General features: G+C 38.2%; 1 protein-coding gene across 1 annotated transcript in view; it reads left to right on the forward strand.

Annotated features, from left to right (window-relative positions):
• Positions 1-23,057, forward strand: part of CNTN3 (contactin 3) — a 99,065-nt gene extending 76,008 nt beyond the window's left edge. The window contains exons 10-21 of the mRNA XM_050904572.1: positions 6,622-6,749; positions 8,192-8,367; positions 12,147-12,264; positions 13,421-13,579; positions 13,680-13,829; positions 14,587-14,657; positions 15,546-15,780; positions 15,960-16,075; positions 16,680-16,866; positions 20,213-20,325; positions 22,201-22,369; positions 22,957-23,057. Coding sequence (XP_050760529.1) covers positions 6,622-6,749; positions 8,192-8,367; positions 12,147-12,264; positions 13,421-13,579; positions 13,680-13,829; positions 14,587-14,657; positions 15,546-15,780; positions 15,960-16,075; positions 16,680-16,866; positions 20,213-20,325; positions 22,201-22,369; positions 22,957-23,057 — 1,723 coding nt within the window. The remainder of the gene's footprint in view (positions 1-6,621; positions 6,750-8,191; positions 8,368-12,146; positions 12,265-13,420; positions 13,580-13,679; positions 13,830-14,586; positions 14,658-15,545; positions 15,781-15,959; positions 16,076-16,679; positions 16,867-20,212; positions 20,326-22,200; positions 22,370-22,956) is intronic.
• Positions 23,058-23,647: the final 590 nt, after the last annotated feature.

Below are 23,647 nucleotides of genomic sequence, written 5' to 3' on the forward strand. Positions count from 1 at the left end.
GCTTAGCATGAGGGTGGAACTAGTCCTTAATGTCAGCTGTAAAAGTGAAAATGTCACATAAGATACAGCAACGTGGATAGAATTGGTATGTTTTAAGAAAACTCCCATTTGAATAATAAAAATAAAGCACAAATACTCCATTAGTTCAATGTATTCATAGTATTTTGTCATAAGAGAACTTAGGTTTCGCTGGAGGTACTGACTACATTACTTTAGTAAAGCCTGAAAGGTTTTCATTTTGATGGCACTGTTGCTTGTATTCTTAATTTATTTTTAAAGGGTGCTGCATTTTCAGTATGTAGAAGATTTGGATAATGACTCAGTAAATTTTAATTAAATGAGCTGAATATGATACATCTTGTGGAGGGAAGAAAATACAATTCAGAATGGATTCATGAGCTCTGGACTGAGAAATCACTCAACATTGAAGAATACAATGTTGCTTCTTGTTAGTTTTGCAAAGTATGTGATTTTGGTGTTTTTTTTTTTTAAGAATATCTTGAATAAAGAGAGCTAAACAGTAAAGAGGAGTGGAATGCAGAGAGAAGTGAAAGCAGAGGAGTCACTGTAGAATATGCAGAAAGAAAGACAGAAAAGGGGAATTAGATTAATTGGGTACTGAAGGAAGAAATGCTTCCCACCAGAATGCAGTTTTGGACCTTTGAAATAAATAATTTTGGGTGATGTAATGAGCGTAATCATCAAGAATTAGCAAGAATTCTCTTGTCTTTAATGACTGCCAGATCAGATACTGAGGGTACCTGATTACCTGGCACAGGTCAGTTTTCACCCCATATGATGGTTATAGTGTGTACCACCACACTGGGAGCAGCTTGTACTTACTCAGGCTGTTCCTTGCCAACCATCTCATACTATAAGGCCTTTAAAATTTTCTCGAAAGTATATTTTATCTGCAGTCATTAAGCCACAACTAGGTTTTCTTTATTCTAAATCAATCTGGAGCAGCTTCTACTGATAGCAGGCCATAGCCCCCAGTGTCTCCAAGTAGAGAGAGCAGAGGATGCAAACTGTAGTTGCCTTCGTGTACCTTCTTCTGTGTTGAAAAGCTGGCACGAGACACCTCCATCTCCAGATGAATGTGCTTTTATTTTTCTTTTATCCTCAAAAAAAGGAGGATTAGACATTTAACCAAGGTTAAATACACTTGATACTAGTTTAACTCATCAAAACCAGAAGACATACCAAACTATGCTGCAACCTAGATAACCCCTTTAAAGATTTCTTTAAATGTTTTATGTATGTATATGATTTTTAATTGATATATAGTACTAGACAGTTGCTGCATGTTGGCTGTAGTGGGTCCTGTGCTCCTGGCTGAAATACCTGACTGGAAACAGATTAATACAAGGGATTTTGATATCATGTGGAGCGATGTTTCACCTGTAAACAAATCCACCTTTATTCCTAGATGTTTCTAGATTTACGAAGACTAGAAAAAGATGAAAAGATGCTGCAAACTTTAACTTCACTAAAAGACATTCCAGTACAATTCTCTTAAAAATTTCCAGTTTCAGCATCTTTAACAGTGGCGAAGCGATGTCAAATTAAGGGGGAAAGAAAAGAGGAGAAATAATTCCTGATAAAATTTTGCATGATTCTTAGAAGTATCCGTTACTGATTTTATCTTCCCTATGGTTTGAATTAAGTATTTTTATTTCATTTTGCGTTACAGTTTGAAATGCTGTGATGTGGAAAGTAATGCATTTACTTACCAGTACTTCAATAGGAGCTTTTTTTTTTTTGCTGACGTTCTTGTTAATTAATCTGGTTTAATGTAGTTGGAATTTGACTGATACAGAAAAAAGGCAGTTTTGACCCACTTTTCCACTGTTCCTTTGTACTGAAGTGTTATGAACTAGAAAGCAATACGTTTATGTTTATTATCGTATCAATAAGGATCTAAAATAGTTGGCTTTTCTGCTGAATAATCTGACGAAAAAGGCAGTGGTTACTTAGTTTGATTATGTCTGTTATTTTAGTAATAAAGTATTGTCCCAGGAAGATGAGCAAATTTGCATTCATTAACAGTTTCATTAATGACACTAAATTTCAGGTGGCAGCCTTGTGATCTTGGATCCTGAGGCATCTTCTGGCCCTTGGTCATCTGTATATGGTTGTACTGCACCAACATTTCAATTTAATAGGATTTTGGTCAGTAAGGTAAAACTACGCAAACCTCTAGATAATGCTGTCCCAGTTCTCTGAGCAAGTAGGTATGGGGACGGTGAATGCAGAATAGCTTGAATATTCTTACACTACAGATACTGAAGTTGACAGACCTCAGATCGGCACCCTGGAGCACCACTTGCCCTCTAGTCCCAGATGATATTTGTTTCAATATCTGAAAATATGAAAATTTGGTGCAGTCTGTAACAATAGTAAAAATTTATCAGTATGAGAAGTACATGCGTTCATTTCACAGTTGGATTTCTCCATGGTCGGTTATGACTAAGGTAACTAATGACAAGTTCTAATGCCATGTATAAAACCTGACAGACTGGGCAGAATTGATAGAGACTGTAATCCCACTGAAGTCCCTCAGCTGTCTGGAAGATCTGCAATGCCAAATACACGCTCCTAGTTTGGGTGGGACGGGAAGACTCTCATAGTTTTACCAACATGGGCCTCTCAAGTCAGGAACCCTGAAGTCCTGGACTTGGTTGATCCCTCTCCCCATTCTCTTGACCTCAGTCAAAGAGCATGGGTATGAGTTAAGACATTTGGCTGTTGTAGGTTTGTTTAGTTGGGGGGTTTTTATGCCATCCTTTTGACTATTGGAAAAAAAGAATCTTCTCAAAGATTAATTTCCCACAATTTTGCTGAAGAGTTAGCGAGAGATGATGAGTTTGTCAATGATGTTTTGATCTGATGACCAAACAGGCCCTAAATCAGTCTCCAGTTGTGCAAATGGATATGTGCCAAAGCATTATTCCGCCAATTATCTCTATTTCACAGGGCTGAAAGTTTCTGCCATTTGCCAGTGCATCAAAAGTGTGCAGGTTGTTGAAAATGGAATTAACTTTGAAAATTGCTGGCCTTCAACAAAATGTATTGCAAAAACTCTTGTAGATACAGGAAGCACCAAAGGATGTGTTATTTTTCTGTATTACAGATCCAGATCACTTCCTGGCAGCGGGCCAGCCACAGTACATTCGTTTTATCACTGTGTGAATATCTAATAATTTTAAGTACACTAAAAGCTTCAGTTTGCTAATGTTTCAGCAGGAAGGAGTAGAGCTGTTTCTGGGTTTACTGTTTTCATAGGCTGTGCTGCATTTACTGTTTTGTAATTGAAAAAGTAAAGCATTTCTCTTTTTAATTTACCAGTAAAGATTTTATTTTGACAGTAATTTTCTTCTAGAATTGATTTTTTTTTGGGCTGGTTTTTTTAATAATTATATCTTGGTTTTAATAAGCCTATTGCTTAATTATTTTAGGCAAGCTAGACTTGCAGATAGCTCAAAGCACTCTAAATGTGATTCGTTTTAATTGAACAACAGACGTTTTCTGGTTTATACCCCAATCCTATTTTTTCCTTTGTTTGATCTCAGGCTTTGTCAACACTGTTGGGTTTTTATTTGGTTTTGTATTTTTTCTACTGGAAACTGCTTCAAAGTAGATGATGCAATACAAGCCTTTGCAAAATACACAGATAGCTAGAAAGTCCAACCACTCAATAGCTTGCTTGCAACCATAATTGATATATTTTAACACCTTTTATTGATGTCATTACAATTACCTATAAAATGTATTAATCACATCTTTAACACATTTAAAATACCTATAAACCGTATTGTAAGATTTAATTAATTATAAATGTTCCAGCTAATATAAAGTGCAGCCAAATATGACTTAGAAATTTTCCAAAACAAGTTAATAAGCCTCAGGGAGGTCAGCTGTGCTGACACTGATGAAGCACACCCTCCTTACAAATATGCCTCTAACGCCGCCACGTTGGCTTAGCTACCTCAGTACACTTCAGAAGATTGAAAGATGGTTACCTCCAGGTGTAAACTGATTAAACTGTCTATCTATTTATAACTCTCTTCTCCCCCACATAAGATGTTTTATCTGTCCTTCTAACAAGGTGACTTGTTATCACTTATAATTTGCATCTGTTAATTTCATCATTGTATCACCTTTGCCCAAAGGAAATGTATTTCAGCTGCAGCGATGAGTGTTGCAACACCTTTTTTATGAAAATACAAAATGTAATTCAGAATAATTAAGAAAAACGGTTAAAAGTGGTGCTTATTTCTAGAGTATGTTTCATTGTAAAGAGCTGTGTAACATCAGTGCAGCTGTGGAAGGAATCCAGACTCCTGCTTTCAGACATTTAAAATGCAGTCTCCGTGTGGCCTTGAGGATTAGGTGAACTTGCTATTAAGGGAAAGGAGCAGCATAACTACAGAGGCCTGATAGACTCCCACCGCCGTGGTCTGCGGCTAGTGAACATGGTTTTGGAGGATCAGAGAAGGTAAGGGTGAAGGATAAGATCACTGAACCCATCAAACTCCAGAGTTGCATTCTGTTGCCCTTATTTACCAACTTAATTATTCTCTGAAATAATGGATTCAGATGCATTGCTTTAAAAAAACAAACAAACAAAAAAAAAACCAAAAAAACCCCCAACCACAAAAAAAACCCCATCATAACACTGTATTGTTTATAATATAAATCAATATAAATAATTAATGACAGTGCAGCTTACTGAAGCATATACCTTTTATGGGACAGCTTTTATTTTGGCAATGCAATTAAATCTAAGGTGGTGCGTTCACCAAGTGTGTCTTAGCTGGGCCTGCCTTCAGTCCTAAAAGTCTTTACAGACTTGCCCTGCAGCCGGTGCAGCGGTTTCAAGCTTGCATTATCCTTCATCAGCTACCGCAGCACATGCGGGGTTTCACACGGAGAATTGCTCACACTGAGCTGTTAGACACAGCGTGTGAATGCCAGAAGAGCAAGGAACCTGTTCTTTCAAGTGAGCATCCTGCTTATCCAATGCTTGGGACAAGTTTTGAGAAGAAAGGCAGCGATCCCAATTCCCACCTAACACAGTGGACTTCTCCATCTACTTTTTGTAATATGTATTTAACTTTAGAGAACTAAATCTAAGTTGGGACAAAAAAAGATCCATTGATACTAATTTGTCTCAAGTATGTTAAAAATAAAAAGAGCAGCAGGGGTGTGTATTTAATTAATTTTGTACTGAATAAAGAAGCAGGTTAATAATGAAGAACATGCAAGTGAGAAGGCAAAATCCTCCTGACTCTACTGAGAAAGGGAAGGTAGCAGTGTTAAGTTTCATGACATTTGCTGCCTTCTCAGCTGATACTTACTCTGACAACTGTGTAAGACTCCAACTAATGCAGTTAGAGGTTTCCCTGCAGTGTTAATGTTGTTTGCTGTTCTCTTGATTCTGTGTAGCTAGATGTGGGTGTTTGGGGAATTTCCAAAATACCTTCTAGCTAAGGTGCCTAGGGAACCGACAGAATAGCCTCGCTGCGATTCATCTGGTGCCTTTGAAATGGATTGATGGGATCTGAGAGAGAAGCTCCGAAGCTCTTTTGACTTAGGCGTATCAGGAAAATGTTTTTGTTAATTCTGCTGGACATTTTTATATACAGTTACATAGCTGCTCCAGGTTATCTTAGGGAAGACTTGGTAGAAGGCCCTGCATCTAAGGATATGACAGATGGGAGGACTAGAAATAGGGAAAGAGGGAGGCAAATTAGCCTTACCTTTACATCCCTCCAGTGCTGTTGTCTAGGCTGTCATCTCTGCTGTTGGAATGCTGGTGCTCTTCTGTCTGTATCAGTACTGCAGGTCTTCTTTTGTCCACATCTTTTATAAGCGTCTTTCTGGTTTGTTCCATACTGTCTGTCCATTAGGCATGACTCTCACTGGTGGAGTTTGTGTGGGGTGGAGGGAATTTCCTTTCCTTCAAGTCCTTCCACAAAGCATACCTCTGCCATATCTGCAGGTCACTCCTGCTCAGCATAGGTGATAAACTGAGACAGAAGTCTGCAACAGTGTGAAGTCTCAGTTTGCTTTCTAAACAAATACTGAGTTTATACTTGCATGGGCTAAATCCTGCTTTACAGAGTCACGTGTGTAAATGAGCTCTTGACTTCAATGCAGTATGTGTTAGGCTTGTATATATGAACCCTGAAAAGTGCAAAATGTGGATTGCTTATGCAAAATCCCATTGCATCATCATAGGAATGATGCACAGTTATTTCAAAGTTACCATGCAAGACTGCATGAGCTAAACAACATAATGCAGCTGAAAATTCTTCTAGTTTCAACTGGTGCAGCTGAAAATGATGGAGTTAATGCGGGATTTCTCTCTCTGTCACACACAAACATACAAACATACATATGCGCACATACATATCTTAAACATTGGTTCTACTGGTGTCCAAAACGGTGAGTAATATACAGATGGATTCAAATTTGTTGTATATGGCCACAAAATTTTCAAACATCGGGTTGGTAGTTGATGCAGTTTGATATATCTAAGGTAAACAGTATGAGTATTAAAGCATTTTGTCTACAAACCAATGCTACAACTTTTAAAATCTCTTCATAATTTTTTAGAATCATGTTATTAAAGGATGGAGGACTAAGAATAGCCAATGTGACCAAAGTTGATGCTGGAAGCTACACATGCCTGGCAACAAACCAGTTTGGAACAGCCAGTGGCTCAACAAACTTAATAGTTACAGGTAGGTGAGCTGGAACGGAGGATCATCTGTAAGGTGATGTAAATTGAACTGCAAACTCTGCAACGGAAGTCTGCAACAATGTGGAGTCTGAGTTTGCTTATTGAAAAAATACTAAATGTGGTGGAAAGTAAAGAGTGTGAGAAGTTACATACTTTATATATAAAGATAAAAGGATATTTGTTATAGATCTTTTGTTAGTTGAGAGGAAAGAGACTGAGGGATTTTCTGTCTTTGACAAAGATATTTCTCAGATGTGAGGGAGTTCTGAACACTTTCCTCCCTTCTCTCACTTATCTAAATACTAAATAGTGCAATGCTTTTAAGTTTGGGATTTTTTTTAATTTGTTGAGGGAAAAAACCACTGCAATCAAAAATATATTTGAGGTAATTTTTATTCCACTCCAAAATCTGTTTAGCCCTAAGGAACTATATGCTGTTTGCTTATGGAAAAAGATGTGGTAGAAAGTCGAGCTGCAGGAGCGTTCAGAGACTCCACGGGCAGTAAAATATGAAGTCTTTCAAAAGCAAATTGTATACATAATTGTTGTTAAAAGGGTTCTTGCCCCTTCCTCTAAGTCATCCATTACTAGCTGCTAAGATACTGGATTAAAAGGACCAGTAGTCTGTGAAGTTTATCTGAAGAATGTCTTTTCTCATGACGTTCTTTTTTAAAGATTGGAATATCTGAAAGATTTTGCAAACTCAGAATTATCTAATATTCTACTGCATTACATATCCTATATACCTCATAGCACCAAACAAATTTTGTTCAGTGAATTAACAGATTTGCGTTTTCAGTCTGCGCTCCTAAATGATTCATGTCCCTTTATATACAAATAATAGTATATACAAAGGATTTCTAGAATGAAATTTTATTTTTACAGTATTTACAGTACTTGAAATTTTTCTCCATTAATGTGATTCTGGAATAACAAGCAGCTGTTCTTAATGACACTATTTATGTTCTGTTCTTAATGACACTATGTTCTATATGATATATGGACCCAAATATCCAATGCATTCTACCCTATGTGGATTTCGTCTAGTTTCCAGATTTTATTAGCTCTTTCTCTCACTCCCACCTCTTAGTGGCTGCTACTACAGCTTCCTGCTCCAAAACATGAGTGTCATTGCTAAGAACCACACACGCTCTTGAAGGGTAATTTCACTGCTCTGGGTTGCAGTGCATTTAGCTCTGTAAAGTACATTGGCCTGTACACAGCAGGTTAAAATTTACCTTTTCAGCGTCGGGTAGCTCCCACCGGTAAATGTGCAAGGACACAATGCTCCAACAAGAGGGGTCGGGCAGCGGCATTTATAGTCCAGCTGCATAATTTGAAGTGACTGTCATTAATCAGATTTGAAGAATGTGGTAGAATATTAGTAGCAAGCAAAGCTCAGCAGTACAGGAATCCAATAACTGATATTTCTGCTCTCAACAGAGCCAACAAGGATTACTTTGGCACCTTCCAACATGGATGTCACTGTCGGAGAAAGTGTCGTCTTGCCTTGCCAGGTTCAGCATGACCCTATACTGGACATCAGCTTCACCTGGTATTTCAATGGCACGCTCACCAATTTCAAGAAGGACGCTTCTCATTTTGAGAAGGTTGGAGGGGTAAGTTGCAAACACCTTCTCTTCATTTGCCTTATAGATGTATGCAGCACAGATGGGCTTACTTTTTTTCTTTTTTCAACATGGTGAAAATAGGATGTTTCTTCTCTTTTGGGCCTGTAGAATTTTCTTCTGTGTTGGAGGGAAATCATTCATTGAGCTAGCTTGCTGCCCATAACCCGTTGTTCAGACGCCTTGTACTTTAGACCTGAAGTATTGTAAGTTCGTACCTCTGTTTCCGCATCTAGCCCCACATGACTGTCCCCAAGATCACATGAAACACAGCAATGACAGATTAAGGAACTTGACGCAGACTTCGTGAGCTTCAGCCTAAAGCTGAACAAAACCATCCCATCTTTCCTTATTTTTCTTGCACTTGCATCCCTAGTGTATCCCTCAACATTCTGCCTGAGCATGCCTGGGGGCGGGTATGGTGACATTAATGGTTTTTAGAATTTAGCCTTCTAATCAAAACATGAAAAGTAAAGCATTAAGACAGATGAAGGATGTATCAAGAGAATGAAATCAATTACAGCAAAAGGTCTTATTACAGTGCAAGCCATGGCCAAGTGATAACAAAACAAGCAGCTGAGCATCAGCATGAAACTGGCCATTATAAGCCTTCATAAAGTTTCCTTTCACGTATTCTTGCCAGATCTCCTGCCCTAGAGGAATAGCTGTGGGTTAGACACTACTGCCTGTGAAACTGAAATTTTAGCACCTAACTTTTTTCTTTTTGCCTGTAGAACCTCAAAAGATTTAGCATTTAATCAGTAGGCACCAAACACACAGATTGTTCTGCAGTTTGCAATTGATTAAATATAAGTGCATGTGGAGATGATGAGATTTCCTTGTAGGAGCCATGAGATATTCATATATCATGTACATTTGCACAGAAATGTTTTGAGAATTAGAAACTGACCATCTGTCATGCTGTAATGGGAATGCTCCGATTTCATAGCCCGTTACCTTCCAGTATTGCTACATGGACTTTATTTATTTAGTAATATTTCCCCCCAGCTGTACTCTGGTTCTATATACAAATAGTAATATTAGAAAGGAAAGGTTAAAAACATACCAAAACCTGAATCTGACAGTTTTACTGGCTCAGTTAAGGTTTCATAAGCTGATTGGAAAATGCAGTGTTTTTTCTCACTAAAAATTTCAGCTTTCTCCTAAAACAAACACAAGCATAATTCCAAATCAAAGCCTTGTTTAGGTGTCTCTTTTTTTTTCCCTTTGAGGAAAAAAGCATCAAAAAGTAGTTTTTCACAAAAAATTCTCAGTCAGTGCTGAAGAAAAATCCAGGGTGAGTATTGGCTAACTCAGAACTCTGAATCTAGAATGTTTTACTTGGAAATTTGTCATTACGGACAGAATTAGGGGGTTTTATGGAATATAGACATTTAGGGCTTTTTAAAAACTCTTCTTTGTGTAAAGAGGGATAGAAGTTCGTTAGTAGAAGACTTCATAGTCTTCTACTTCATACCAAGAGATCCATGAAAATATTTTATGGGCTTTGTATCACATTAAGGTCAGTGGAATAATTTCATCTGGAGTTACATGCGGGTCATGGTAAGTAAATAAGCATAAATAGGTTCTCAGCCTTCCAGTAGTTGCAGTGTGCATTTGTTAAGTGAAAGTAACAAACTGTGCAAAATAACAAGCATAGCTGTGCAAAAATAACTTCAGCTTTCTTGGTCGTAAACATGGCAAAAGGAAAATAATTTTTCAGTGGATAGATTTCTATGTAATGATGTCTTGGAGGTCCCTGTCACGCATGCCTGAGGTCTCCGACACGTAGTAGTTAGTGGGAATGTTATGGGACCACCACCTGGTCTTCCAGATGGTTAGAAAAATATAGGATGTAACACTGTCTTACTGCTCTTTTTTTTTGTTAGACAGATGATATATACAAAGAGTATGGCAAACAAAGCAGATTCCTAAATTTTGAACAGATTGCCTCTAAGCTGTTTCGGGTATCACCTGCTTATAGAGCCCAGCAATGGCTGAGGTTGTTATGCAGTCAGGAGAAGCAAAAGCAATTTCAGCAGCTGTTCATACTGCATGGACTACTCTTTATTTGTATTCTGTGTAGCATGGAGAAAGGAAGGTGATCGTACTGTCACCTGGACTTGTCCGTGCTGACAAAGATTTAGTCTGGCTAGGCAAGGATGTGGATACCGCTGATGGTCTGCAGAGCCATGGGAGGTGAGGGTGCCTTCTATGTTGTAGCTTTTTGCTGCTGCAGGTTTCTGTGTTTTCCCCGGTACTTTGGGATTCTTCCCCAAAATATCCACAGATAATTTAAATGCAGTGTTAATATTTTGGTGGGTTTTATTTCAAGTGAAATTATTCTATTTGACAGTCCCCTTTGTCAAGATGTTTTAAATTTAGTTTGCTAAAATAAGTTCGTGTAGAACATGATTTGCTTGTGAGTATGCATTGCTGTTGTTGGTCATTCCCGGAATATCCACTTCCAATCAAGTAGATGGATTTTAGATTGCCTTCAGCTCAACTTCTAATGTATTGTAGGCAATCAGCGCTGAATGGTCCTGCAAATGCTTACATGTGTGCTTTCACAGAAGACCAGGCATTGTGTTTACACACACACGGCAGGGAATCAGGCAGAATTGTTTTCAGCTTGTGTTGAATAAAGAATTGAGACATTGTGATGCTGAAGTAATGGGTGGGAGCGTGAAACAAAGAAAAGTAATCAAATGGTTGGAAAGGTCATTAATTTTTTTTTCTAAGACTAAAATAAACTCCAGAATCGTGTCTTCCCCTTTCTCCCAAACTACTGTGCACCCAAGAATCAGTCATGTAGCCAGAGTAGCTGAAAATACCCACAAAATAGGGTTCTGTCTTCAAATGAAACGCTGCTTCTCCAGAAAATTAAAAAAAAAATAAAAACTTCTAAAATTGAAATCTGAGAGATTTTTCACCTGGAAAATATGATGTGAACTGGGTTAAAGCAGTAATTCAGCTGACACAAAGAGGAGATGTTTTGAAGTGACACTGGCTACCAAAGGTTTAGTATCAAGTTCTCTACTCAGTGATGTAGAAAACAACTAGTATACAAGGAGCCCTAACGTGATATGAAGTTACAGTTATCACTCAAGTTTTATATATGTTTCCTTTGATTCAGGAGATCGACCACATGCTATGACATGAGAGAGACCAATGGGAAAAAAATGACCAAAGATTAAATATTCAATGAAGAACAAAGAATAGAACTTAGACTTGAAAAATGGGGAATTTAGCACGAAATGTATGACCTTTAAATGCAAGTGTGCTCGCAATAACCTGTAGAATGGACCAAATTCAGCTTTGTCATTTACACATTTGAACTCCTTAAAAATCTGTGATAACTGGACTTATAAATTCTGTCTAGAAGTCAAACTGGTTAATGGCCATAGAAACCACGTTTTTGTCTTTCTTAGGGCTTTGAGACAAATGGTTGGTCTCACAGGGCACTGACTTTCTTCATGGTTCCTAATAGCAGTCAGGAGGTACATTCCCAGTACGAGCTAACCATGTTGTAGCTTACTTCTCCTGTAAAAGAGGCACACTACCTCACGTTTATTAGGAGAATGCTTACAGACAATTACCAGGGAGCAGCTGATGGGTAATAACTTGCTATCCTGCAGGCTGTCTGCCAGTGCAATTTTTGAGCAATTGCATCTTCAACATTTTTGGTTGATTTCCATTTACAAATACAATCTTAATATTAAATTACAAGGTAGTACATTTATGTTAATAAGAACTTTGTATTTCAACAGAGTGCATCAGGAGATTTAATGATTAGAAACATCCAGCTGAAACATAGTGGGAAATACGTTTGTATGGTGAAGACAGAAGTGGACAGCGTAGCATCTGCAGCAGACCTTATCGTACGAGGTAAATTTCAGCTTGACTTACCATGAATCATATTTTCTAACTTTTTTATATTGTAGATTACAGAAACAAATGATGTTGTAGATTATAAAACCAATTCATGACTTGAATTATGTGATGAATGACTGTGACTTGAATTATGTCATTCTGCTTTGCAGTTAGGGAGAATTTTAGCTCAATTTTTGGATGAAGCCTAATTTTTCTGAAAGAAGTGAAGAACTGGAGGATATAATATTGACTTCACATCTTTTCTCACTGACAGTCCTTCAAGTCACTGACGAGAGGGAACTCGGTACTGGCAGCTGTGAGCGAGTCATGAGTTGCTGCCTTTGCAGACTGAACAGTTGGGGTTGGTGACTCCAGAATCCTTCCTGTGAAATGGGCAACTGCTGCCAGAGCCTAGGAGAGGCTTTGTCCTAGGGATATGCTGGAGTTTAAAGCATATAATGCAGGCTTATTCCTTTTCATTCAGAGCTGGAATGCTCACAGTTAAGCCAGAACTGTAGCTTTCTTTGCTGATGATACAGCTACATTTATTGCAAGAGAAAAGCTTTGGTCTAGGAAAGCACATTATGTGATCAACACTTATTCAATATATTTTAAAATATGCCAGATATTTTCTAATTGTCAATGTACTGTTAGTTATTTCAACCCCCTTTGCTGGTGCCGATGAGACAAAACCCGGCATTTTTGCCAGGATGCCCAGAATCAGGATTTTCCAGAAGGCAGCAGAAAGCTTGCCTGACTGAATTGCTGCTCAGAGTGCGGATCACATGTTGTGCTGAAAAATTGCTACAGTGCATTGTACAGTAAAACAGCTGTAGATAACAAATTGGCAGACTACAGAGATGTATTAGTAGATTAAAAGAGGACATTGAGGACTAAAGTAAAAGACATTGGAAAGACAGAGGGATCATGCTGAACAAAGGTTCTTGAAAAAAAACAAAACCCTGTCATCTGTGCTGCAGTTCAGAGTATTTCAGAATTAGATTATCAGAGTTTAGTGAATGTAAAACAATAATTACAAGTGTTCTTATTCCAAGCTGAATTGTTTTCTTCCTCCCACAGCGCTGATAAAGTGGGAAGCGATACTGCTATGGTAGTGGTTTCCAGGGTACTGGCTTTACAAAACACTGCGTATTTTTCTATCTGATTCTAGGCTCACCTGGGCCCCCCGAACATGTGAAAGTGGATGAAATAACTGATACCACAGCTCAGATCTCCTGGCAAGAAGGCACAGATAATCACAGCCCAGTAACCACTTACACCATACAAGCAAGGACACCCTTTTCAGTTGGCTGGCAGCGAGTTACAACAGGTAAAACACAATTCTTGTTACAGGCTTTGTTGAAATGTTTTTGACCAGGGACACCATGTTCTTAGCTTCCTTTTTTTTGCTTTCTTTTTGTTTTTAATAGTTCCAGATGTGATCGATGGAAAAACATTCACAACCACAGTAGTGGATTTAAATCCTTGGGTTGAATATGAATTTCGTGTAGTTGCCAGTAACAAAATAGGAGGTGGAGAACCTAGTTTACCCTCAGAAAAAGTAAGAACTGAAGAGGCAGGTTAGTGGGTTCTTCTATTTGTTTTTAATTCAAGAATCTTGAATATTAACAAAAAGGGAGCATTCATGTCCTTGGCTTTTTGCAAGCAAGCTTGGAATTGCTATTGAATATTAAGCCTATAACTAGTTTGTTCATGATTTTTCCATTTAGCTGTGGGACAGTTTGTGTTGCATTACTGAACATCACAGAAGCATAACATCTAAATACATTTAAACTGTATTTAGTATGCCAAAGTCTGTCAGTTCAGGCAGTGCTGCAGAGTCTGAAGGTATTAATGGATGGAAAGAGGTTAATTTCGACAGGGTTATTTCATTCCTAGTGTTTGATCAGTGTACGCCTTGCATGTAACAAGCACGTGGCTCAGAAGAACACATCAGTTAAAACCCCAGGAATTTATTTGGAATAAGGCCATTGCCCAATAAATCTGCATAAGTTAACCCTATTAAAAAAAGGAAGCATGCCTCCGGTTTTTAGAAGTTCATAAGCATTAGCATACATGGTTCAGTCTGCGAGCTAGTGAGGTTCTTCAAGCGCTCAGAAAAACATCAGCCTGCCCCAGCGATGCAAAGCAGCAAAGTGAATGCAGGACAGGGCTGGGGCTTTCCAGGACTGCCCACCCTGCCTCAAAAGCATTTACCTTGATTTGCAAAAGCAGTATGAATACAACCGGGTTAGCTTTAGAGCGTGAGGATAACGTTATATGATGTCGTCTCCTGTACCTACACTGTGTAGACAGCTATACGTTTCCTTTTCACAGTTCCCGAAATTCCCCCAACTGAAGTCAGTGGGGGAGGAGGCAGCAGGTCTGAACTGGTCATAACATGGGATGTAAGTTTTCTGGCAAGCAATTTTCTTCAGAGAATGATTGTTTTCATTCAAACTCTTCTTAAAAGATGAATTTCCCTGGCTGCAGCAGCTTCTCATCTAGGATGTATATGTGCTCGGTAACATTCTGTAATGTGAGCTATGCACGTTTGCCTTCCCTTCTTTCGCTTTCATGTGTTACTGTGCTAGATGGCAATCAGTAGGAAATTTAGTTAGTTTGTCTGAGATTGCTTCTGTTCTCAAACAAATGTTAACGCTAAAAAGGGGGCAAGGAGGGCGGGGGAAGAGGAAGGGGTATTGCTCAAAGGTTGAGCCAAAGAATTATGCTTTTCAGTGCAAATTTGCAGTTCTTGCTTTCCTACCATTAACTCTGGATGCATGTGCTAGCCCATACAAACAATCAGCTACTACTTTATATTATGTATCCCCTTTTTAATGAGTTTAAAAAGTGTTAACATTCTGTTACTGACTACTCTGTGTGGTTATCTCATCATAATCACATCAGAGGAAGGTATAAGCCACTGTACAAAGGTAGTATTGGATTCTGTAACAGTTGACTAAGCAATTATTCATTTTTTTTTATGAACTATGGATTGTGAAATTGAAAAAAAAATTGTATTTACTGAAGAGTGTCTTAAAACAGTATATACTTAGTGGAAAATATACCTGCAAGTTGTTCTCTTCTTGAAGTGCAAACCTTAAAATAGGTTCAAAGGAACACATTTTGCTCTGCCGTACCAGAGTTAATTTGCTGATGGAATGATCCCAAATGCAGTACCAGAACCTGGTTACAATCATGTACGTTAGTCTGTCGGTACTTTCTTCCTGCAAAACGTGTCCAGTGCTGTATGTAGCATCACAGACTTCTGTCGTCTGTTGCTTTTCCCACAGCCCATCCCTGAAGAATTGCAAAACGGAGAAGGATTTGGCTATGTTGTTGCTTTCCGCCCCTTTGGCACCACAACATGGATACAGACTGTGGTCACCTCTCCTGACACACCCAGATACGTCTTTAGGAATGAAAGCATCTTGCCCTTTTCACCATACGAAGTCAAAGTTGGTGTCTATAACAATAAAGGAGAAGGGCCATTTAGTTCAGTAACCACAGTTTTTTCAGCTGAAGAAGGTACGTGATTGAGTTCTCTCCAGATTGAGTGAGTTACCTCCAGATATTTAACATGAGAGGTTTCATCAGAGAAAATAGCAACAGTTAATAGAAATGAGAACACTTTGAATACGGACGTGTTTATTTCCACAGTCACCAATGCTGCTGATCATCTCTCATTTATTGATTTCTGAATACAGAGCCTAGCGTAGCACCTTCCGGTGTCTCTGCAACAAGTCTGTCGTCCTCGGTCATCGAGGTCTCCTGGACGGCCATTCCCTGGAAGATGAGTAGTGGAAGGTTACTGGGCTACGAGGTAAGCTCATTTAAAATACACTCCCATTTGTAAAGGGCCATGGGCCAGAGGGTCATGCAGGCTGCAGGCCAGCAGCACAAATTTTCAAAAGATTACCACGTATCTTGCTTTCTTCCTGCCCCACCTATGCCCAGAAGAAGGATATTTGCTTCTAAGTATCTTTGAAAACAAAGAACACAGAATGAAATTGTGTTTTGCTTCCTGTGCTGATAGTCATGTGTCTGTCTAACAGTATTTTCAAACTGACATATTTTCAGAATTAACATTTACTTCCAAAGAAACTATTTTGTAAGGTACAGTTTTCTGAGTTTGACTTGTTTACTTTTTAGATGAAGTAATGGTTTTTCTCTTGTCATTTTTTAATTCAAGCAAGAGCTAATATTTCAGTTTCCTTTTTCCTACAATCACACTAAAAAGAGCAGCAAGCGTGAAAAGCAGATGGATGAGAATTTTTTTTTTTTACACAGTAAACATTTTTTAAACTTTAATGCATTTCTTCCTTTTTCAGCTGAGAAAAAAAATGCACTTAGAGTCAAATGCAATGCTGTGGGTGAACAGTCCATTCCATGCAAGATTTTAAATGGTTTTGTTTTATATCTACCAGGTTAGGTACTGGAATAGTGGTGAAAAAGAAGAATCTTCAAACAGAGTAAAAGCTGCAGGGAATGAGACATCAATAAGAATAACAGGTTTGAAGAGCAACTTAGCATACTACACAGCTGTCCGTGCTTACAACAGTGCTGGAGCAGGTCCCTTTAGTGCCACAGTAAATGCTACCACAAAAAAGACACGTAAGTATCTTGAATTTAAAGTGGGAAGAGACATAATGGTGTGTGAGCACTTGCAGGGAAATGAAAAATAGGTGCTTTACTGGGAATCACAATATGCGTAAGCGACCTAAATTTTCATACAGACTAGAGGGGTGAGTTAGTTACACAATTAAATCGAGCATAGATCTTCCATTTTCTGCCCTCTGCTACTTTAGCAGGGTAAGTAAAACTCAACTATGCCAGTGGAGCTGAAGTAAGATACGTAATTTCTGCATAGAACCTTTACTATTCTTCTAGTGACTGGAAGAATGTTAAAAGAAAAATTTTTGTTATTTGGAAGGAAAAAAAAACAGAGACTTGTTGAATTTTTCAGGGTTTTATAACATATTTATAAGTTCTCTAGTGCATGGTTTTTGAAATGCAATGATCCTCATACAATTCATACAAAACAATCCTTCATGTCCATTGTTTCCCCTTGAACAAATTGCACAAGAGGCCACTTTACTATTAAAAAGGAGAAATTAAGCTGGAGAACAGATTGTCAAAGGCTGCACTAATTTTTCTACAAACGGAAATATTTTTAGTATGCTCTTGCATTGTAGTACAACTCAGAATCAGGGTCATCAATCTGGAAGTATTTCTGTCAGACTTGCAAGAATGTACAATTAAATCTGTCTGAAAGGTCAAATTCCCTTGAATAGTCATTAACATCTTTCTACCAAAAGCAGTCACATCATCAATATTATGAAATAAGCCAGTTTATCAGAAATGATTACGTGCAGAAATGAGTGTCAGCACTCTGTCACCGAGGACTAAACCAACTCAGATGAAATTATATTTGCTAGAGTTTCAATATATTATATGTATAGTTACCATGAATTGGCTGCTCTGAAGTAACTCACTGCCTGTAGCCTGTACCTGACATGTGATGAATAGTTTTCTCTAATTAATCATCTTTGTGGCTGCTGGCTGCCCACTGGAGGCTGTGCCAGCCTGGTCAGCTCAGTCAGATTTTTTCAGTCCTTTTTTTAGTGACCACCTGCCTTTGGGATGTGGGAACGAGAACTGGACAAGCACCTGATTCCACAGATTTGAACAGGATCTGGATCAGGCCCTTAGTCCAAGATCTCTGCTATCTGGAATAATAATTAAAAAGAAAAATTAGGTGCACGTGTCCATGTATCTTGCTGGTGAATAAAGAGAGCAAAACCACTGCAGTACAGTATAATGTCAATCTGAAGGATTTTGCTAACTACTAGTTGAATTGACTAAGACAAACAATTCTCTCTACTGCTGCAGTAGAAACTGATCTTTCATTCAAGTGTGTGATTTTTAATCAATCCCAATTTCTACCTTAACTTGAATATTTGTGATTGATATGTTTTTCACTATGAAGGATTTCTGTGCACATCGCATTTACATTCACCCACATGACCTGCAAGATACTTCTTAGTAACTATTAGCCATATCAAGAAACACAAATACATAAGTTCAATTGGCAGTATATTTCAAGATTGAAAATTCAGTCTTTGTCTTTGACCATTAAAGTGTCTTTGTTTTTATATTTGAAATATTCACATTCGTAGCCCAAAATAACAAGTGTAGTTTTGTTTTATAAAATATTTCTATATAAAATGGCAAGTAACTGGGGAAGACTTGCCTAAGTTTATAAGGCAAGATGTTACAATTATTTCATATTTAGAAAGTCTTAAACTACAACCAAATGTTCTGTCCGTTGGTTCTAATTCAGAGAAATACTAGTGTACATGACCAACTTTAAGCATCTGAGGAGTCTCAGAGAAATCCATGTGGCTCTTTGCATGCTTAGCACTGGACATGTACTTACGTGATGTGATGGTTCAGGAGCTGACCTATTACAAATTAAGTGCTGCAGTTCTGAACACTGACGATTACCTGGAGATTCTGGTGTCTGAAGCGAATTGGAGCCTTCTGAATCACTTCCATGAGTCAAGTGATAGATAGAGGCTTACAGTTTTTATATATAGTTACTCTTCATTTTTTCAGATGACATATTAATATTTTGTTGTAGATTTAAAAGAATGACTCATTTCTTTTGAAATTCAGCTTTAATATCTCAGTGTGAAAACTATTCATATATGCTGTAATACTTAATTCTCAGGAGTAAAACAATCTCCTCTTACGTTTACAAAAAGTGGCTATTAGTGCATCACGTTAAATCCTATTTAGTATATAGAACAAGGCAAATACTGAAAAAAAACCCCCAAACCTGTGAGTGCTTGTTTGACTTTAGAATAATTCTTTTAAGTCTCGCTCTTACATTTTTGTGTCTACTTTGTGTTAAGAAGTATAATCAGGTGGGGTTTGATCTGACTGCTCATGGAAAGACGGTAGAGAGCTACCTGTGTGAAAGAGTTTAAAAATAAAGGGGGGGGGGGGGGGGAGAGAAAAAAAACCCATAAGCACATGGATAGGAGTGTTTAAAACCACTGTCAGTGTTTAATACTGGAACCTTCAGCATCAAAGCGTAGCGTGGTCCACCTAAGCAGCAGTTGCCTCCACTAGGTGACAGCAACAGTAAATTGTTTTCCTTAACACATTTAGAAAATATTTTAATCATTGATTGTGTCACTGCATGACCCATTTTCTGGGAAACCAACTTGAGGCATCTTAAGAGGTTTGTACTTACCTTCGCCTTCCCTGAAAGCTTGGCAGTTTCAAGATATATTAAAGCGTACAGCCAAAAGCATACTACTCCTTTTGAAAATAACAGTCTCAGATTGTTAATGAACAAAAAAACCCCAATAGATTTCCTTGGCCAAAGCCCACTATTGTTACGGCTGCAGATACAGAAATGGTACAGACTGCATTTCAACATCACGCCTCCAGTTAAAAGAAGAACAGAAAAAAAAACCTCTGTCAAATATTTTTGCATTACAAACATATTAAATCAGCATAGTGTGTAGATTTGAATATTCACTAAGACTAAATTTGTCTAATAAATAATCTATTGTGAAGTATTTGCTTATCTTGGCAATATGCTAAAACTAGAAATTGTCTGTTACCATCATTGGTTGCATTAGAGTTTGTTCTAATTGATCACCCATGTCCTAAGACATATGCTTTTGTGTGGCTGTATTTAATGAAGGACCATCAACAGATAATGCAACTTCAGAAATAACTTTTATGTGCCATTCTATTTTTCCTTCCTTCTGTTTTTCCAATTTAGTCTCTGAACCATAAAGTGTACAAACGACAAGGCTGCATTTGCGTAGCTTTTGCATCTGACATGTAATGACAGTCAATTACCTGAACTATTATTTCCTACCGTAGAATAAATCACTAATGCCAATTAAATTAAAGTCATGCTTTTATTATGTATTTGAAGCACCCAGTCAACCGCCAGGAAACGTCGTGTGGAATGTCACCGACTCCAGAGTAATCCTCAGCTGGGAGGAAGTAACAGCTATGGAGAACGAGTCTGAGGTGACTGGGTATAAGGCAAGTGAAAACAGACCAGAAAAATATCTGAAAGCAAGCCACAGTTTGCCTTTTCTTGTCTATGTGCAAGGCAGTAAGTTCAGAGGATGCACAACACCACATCTAAGCCATTTCAGTAATGTCTCCTTTTTATAGATTTTAAATCATATTCTAACGTTGTCTCATAAACCGTGGTCCTTTTACCATTAATGGTACCCTAAATGCCTTCTCCTCCTCATGCAAACAAAGCCAGGAGCTGCAGGCATTGCTGCCAGATGTTATAACGTGTATAACACTTATCACATGTATAACACTTACCCAAATGTATAACATTTTGAAAAAAAACAAATAATCCAAGATTTAGCTGATGGGTATAGCTTCCATTGCTGGCCAGGTGTATTTATTAGTACCACATATATCAAACGGATATTCTTAAACCTTTTTCTTCTACCTACTGTGGGACATGCTCATTGTCTTGATAGAAATTACATTGCTACATCTACTCTAAATCTGATCAGCACACAAATACACAAATATTTAAATATGTCGTATATCTTAGGTGTGTTTAAGAGAACAGCTGAGGATGTTCTCGATGAGCTGCGTACAGCTGGATCCCACATGATGTATTCCTGCGTAAAAGATTTAGGCTGAAGATCTGACTATGCAGTGTTCTGAGTTGTATTGGCAAGAAATATAGGTTTACAGCTTAGATGAGCCACCTAGTTTCATAGACAGTAGCTGACCTAAAAACATACCGTGTAGAGCTTCAAACTGCATACTCTGTCTCCCACAACAATTTCAGGTTCCCCTGTGGATAACAAACATTGCTAAGTACACAAGGATAAGCTGAATTTTGATAAAGCTGGTTAATTTTACTGAAGTAAAGCACTTAGGGGGTCGTTTTTATCCCAGAAGGCAAGGGCAGTACGGTTAACAAAAGTTGGTTTGCCAGGAAGAGAAGAGCCAACAAATGACATTGAAAATGCCAGAGCAGCCGTAGTGCGGTCGCTGTGGAAGCGAGCCGTGCGGCTGTGTCCCTCCGAGAGCGTTTCGTAGCAAGGCACAGCATTAGGGAGCGTCTCTCCAAGGTGGCAGCGTGTGTGTAATTCCAGTGGCTTTGCATTTATTTTTTTTTCCATTTCATCATTATTGCCGTTATTTTGGGGGAGTTGGGATTGCTGGTTTTTGCAATGGGAAACTCCCAAGCTTACCTGCTTGGCAAATGTGTGAAACTCTGCCAGGTGCATGCACTGGATCCGTACATTTTTTAAACTCTGCGAGGACATACCTCTGTACGCCTAGCCTCGCCGCTGGCGCTAGGGACCCTTCGGGCTCGTCAAGCCTTCAGGACTGAAGAGAGGCTGATGTTGCTCTTAAATCCCTCCTCTTGCCTGATCACACTGAGCACCGGGCTGCGACATTCAGATGTAGCTTCCATTCTTTAAAACATAGGACACCGAATGCAGTTAAGTTTCATGACAGAATAATCACTCGGCACTTGCAGAACATCTTCCGACGTAGTCTGTAATTTTGATTAGTTCTCTCCTTCCCAGACTACGTATTGGTATAAGAAGCTGATCTAGATAATGACAGATTCCAAATGGTGGGATAATTTATAGAACGATATATTAAGACACTCAACAGAATATAGTATTCCTTTGTTATCATTATACATTGTGCCATTTTAGATTAAAGCTGGAATAAAAGAGCTTAATTGATGTTATCTTCTTTCTTTAAATGTAATTCTGCCCTACAATATTAACCAAAAATCAGATCTTTTCTCTCATCCCGTCTTTTTAAAGACTGAAACCTTGTTTCTAAGAAACACAAATAAAAATTGCTGCTGAGGTCCTAGTGGAAGAAATGACCCGCTCCAGCTCTTTGCTCGTGTTGCAGGTTTTGTACAGGACCAGCAGTCAGACCAACATGAACGTGCTCAACACGGACAAGACAACCGCTGAACTTTGGCTCCAGTTTAACGAAGATTACATTATAGAAGTAAAAGCAACAACTGATGGCGGAGATGGCACTAGCAGCGATCAGATCCTGATTCCCAGACTAGCTAGTAGGTTGAAGCTGAATCACTATTATTTTGTCACGTGCTTATACAGGGTCTCCAGCCAGTACCAGCACCTCCTTTATACCCGCCCCGGCATAGAGAGACGTGTCTCTGCCTCGGTGGTGTGACTCATTACTGAATTTGCAGTGGACACCCAGCAGTTGTCACAGCTTGTCTTTGCACAAATTGAGTCCTTATTGATGGGGGGAAAAAAAGAATTAATACTTGTATGTTGTATGGTAATAAGGTAATAAAAAGAAAAGCAATTAACAGTCTTCATGCCCTTATGCATGACAAACTTCATTCTATTGAACTGGTAAATTACCATGTAAATTGGTATTAAAAACATTAGATTTTTTTTACTTTTTCTCTTTTTTGTTACTATCTTGAAAGTAAAGACCATTTGTACAGTTTCAGCGTTTTACAAGGCATTTCTATAGTTTAAAACTATCTACTGTATTTTTGTAAAGTTTCATTGCTTGTCAGAAATAAAAATTTACAATAATTTTTGCTTAGCATCTAGGAAGAGTAAGGATTTGGCACAGCAGGTACTCATGCTTTCATTTAATCCTGACCTTTTTCATTTGTCACAGGTATGGATGCAAGAGGTTCTGGCCCATCGGTCTTGAATATCTTCAGTGTATCCAGCTTCTTACCAACAATATTTTCCTTGACTCTTAATTCAGTGTTGTGATGATACATTTTCATTTGCTGGGGGGAAAAAAAAAAAAAAGAATCGGTTACTACAGAAAAGTGCTTTTTTTTAAAAAACTGCAGTGGTTAATGCATGTTTTTCTTCTATCCTGACGTGTTTTTAAATTCTTTATATTTCACTGTAGGTTGAAGTAAAAAAATCATGTAAAGTTTAGTGAATCCTTTAAAAAGGAATCTAAAATGCCTTAATACTTGAACCAAAGGAGTTTACATATTACATACTTCAGATACAATGTAAGAGAGAGGGAGAGCAATGGCACTATGATCAGAGTTACGAGGAGGAGCTTAGCTCAGTGAGAAACTCCGTTTTTGCAATGACACTGAATTGTTTGGGGCATGTTCTGCATTGTTACAATAACATCATTCTACATACGAAAGATGAAATCAGAGACATGGCGTTTCAATCGGATGATAACACGTCGACCAAGTGGCCGTTCTTAAGACAGTGTCATAATCCAATAGGTTTGGATCAGTTTTCTTACTGCCCTTTATATAAGTTATTCTAAATCTAGCAAGAAATCAAAGCTGGAAGGTAGAGAAAAGTCACAGTATGGATGTTAGTTTTGCACA

The sequence above is a fragment of the Gymnogyps californianus genome, chromosome 13 (assembly GCF_018139145.2).
Source record: "Gymnogyps californianus isolate 813 chromosome 13, ASM1813914v2, whole genome shotgun sequence".
Classification (NCBI taxonomy): domain Eukaryota; kingdom Metazoa; phylum Chordata; class Aves; order Accipitriformes; family Cathartidae; genus Gymnogyps; species Gymnogyps californianus.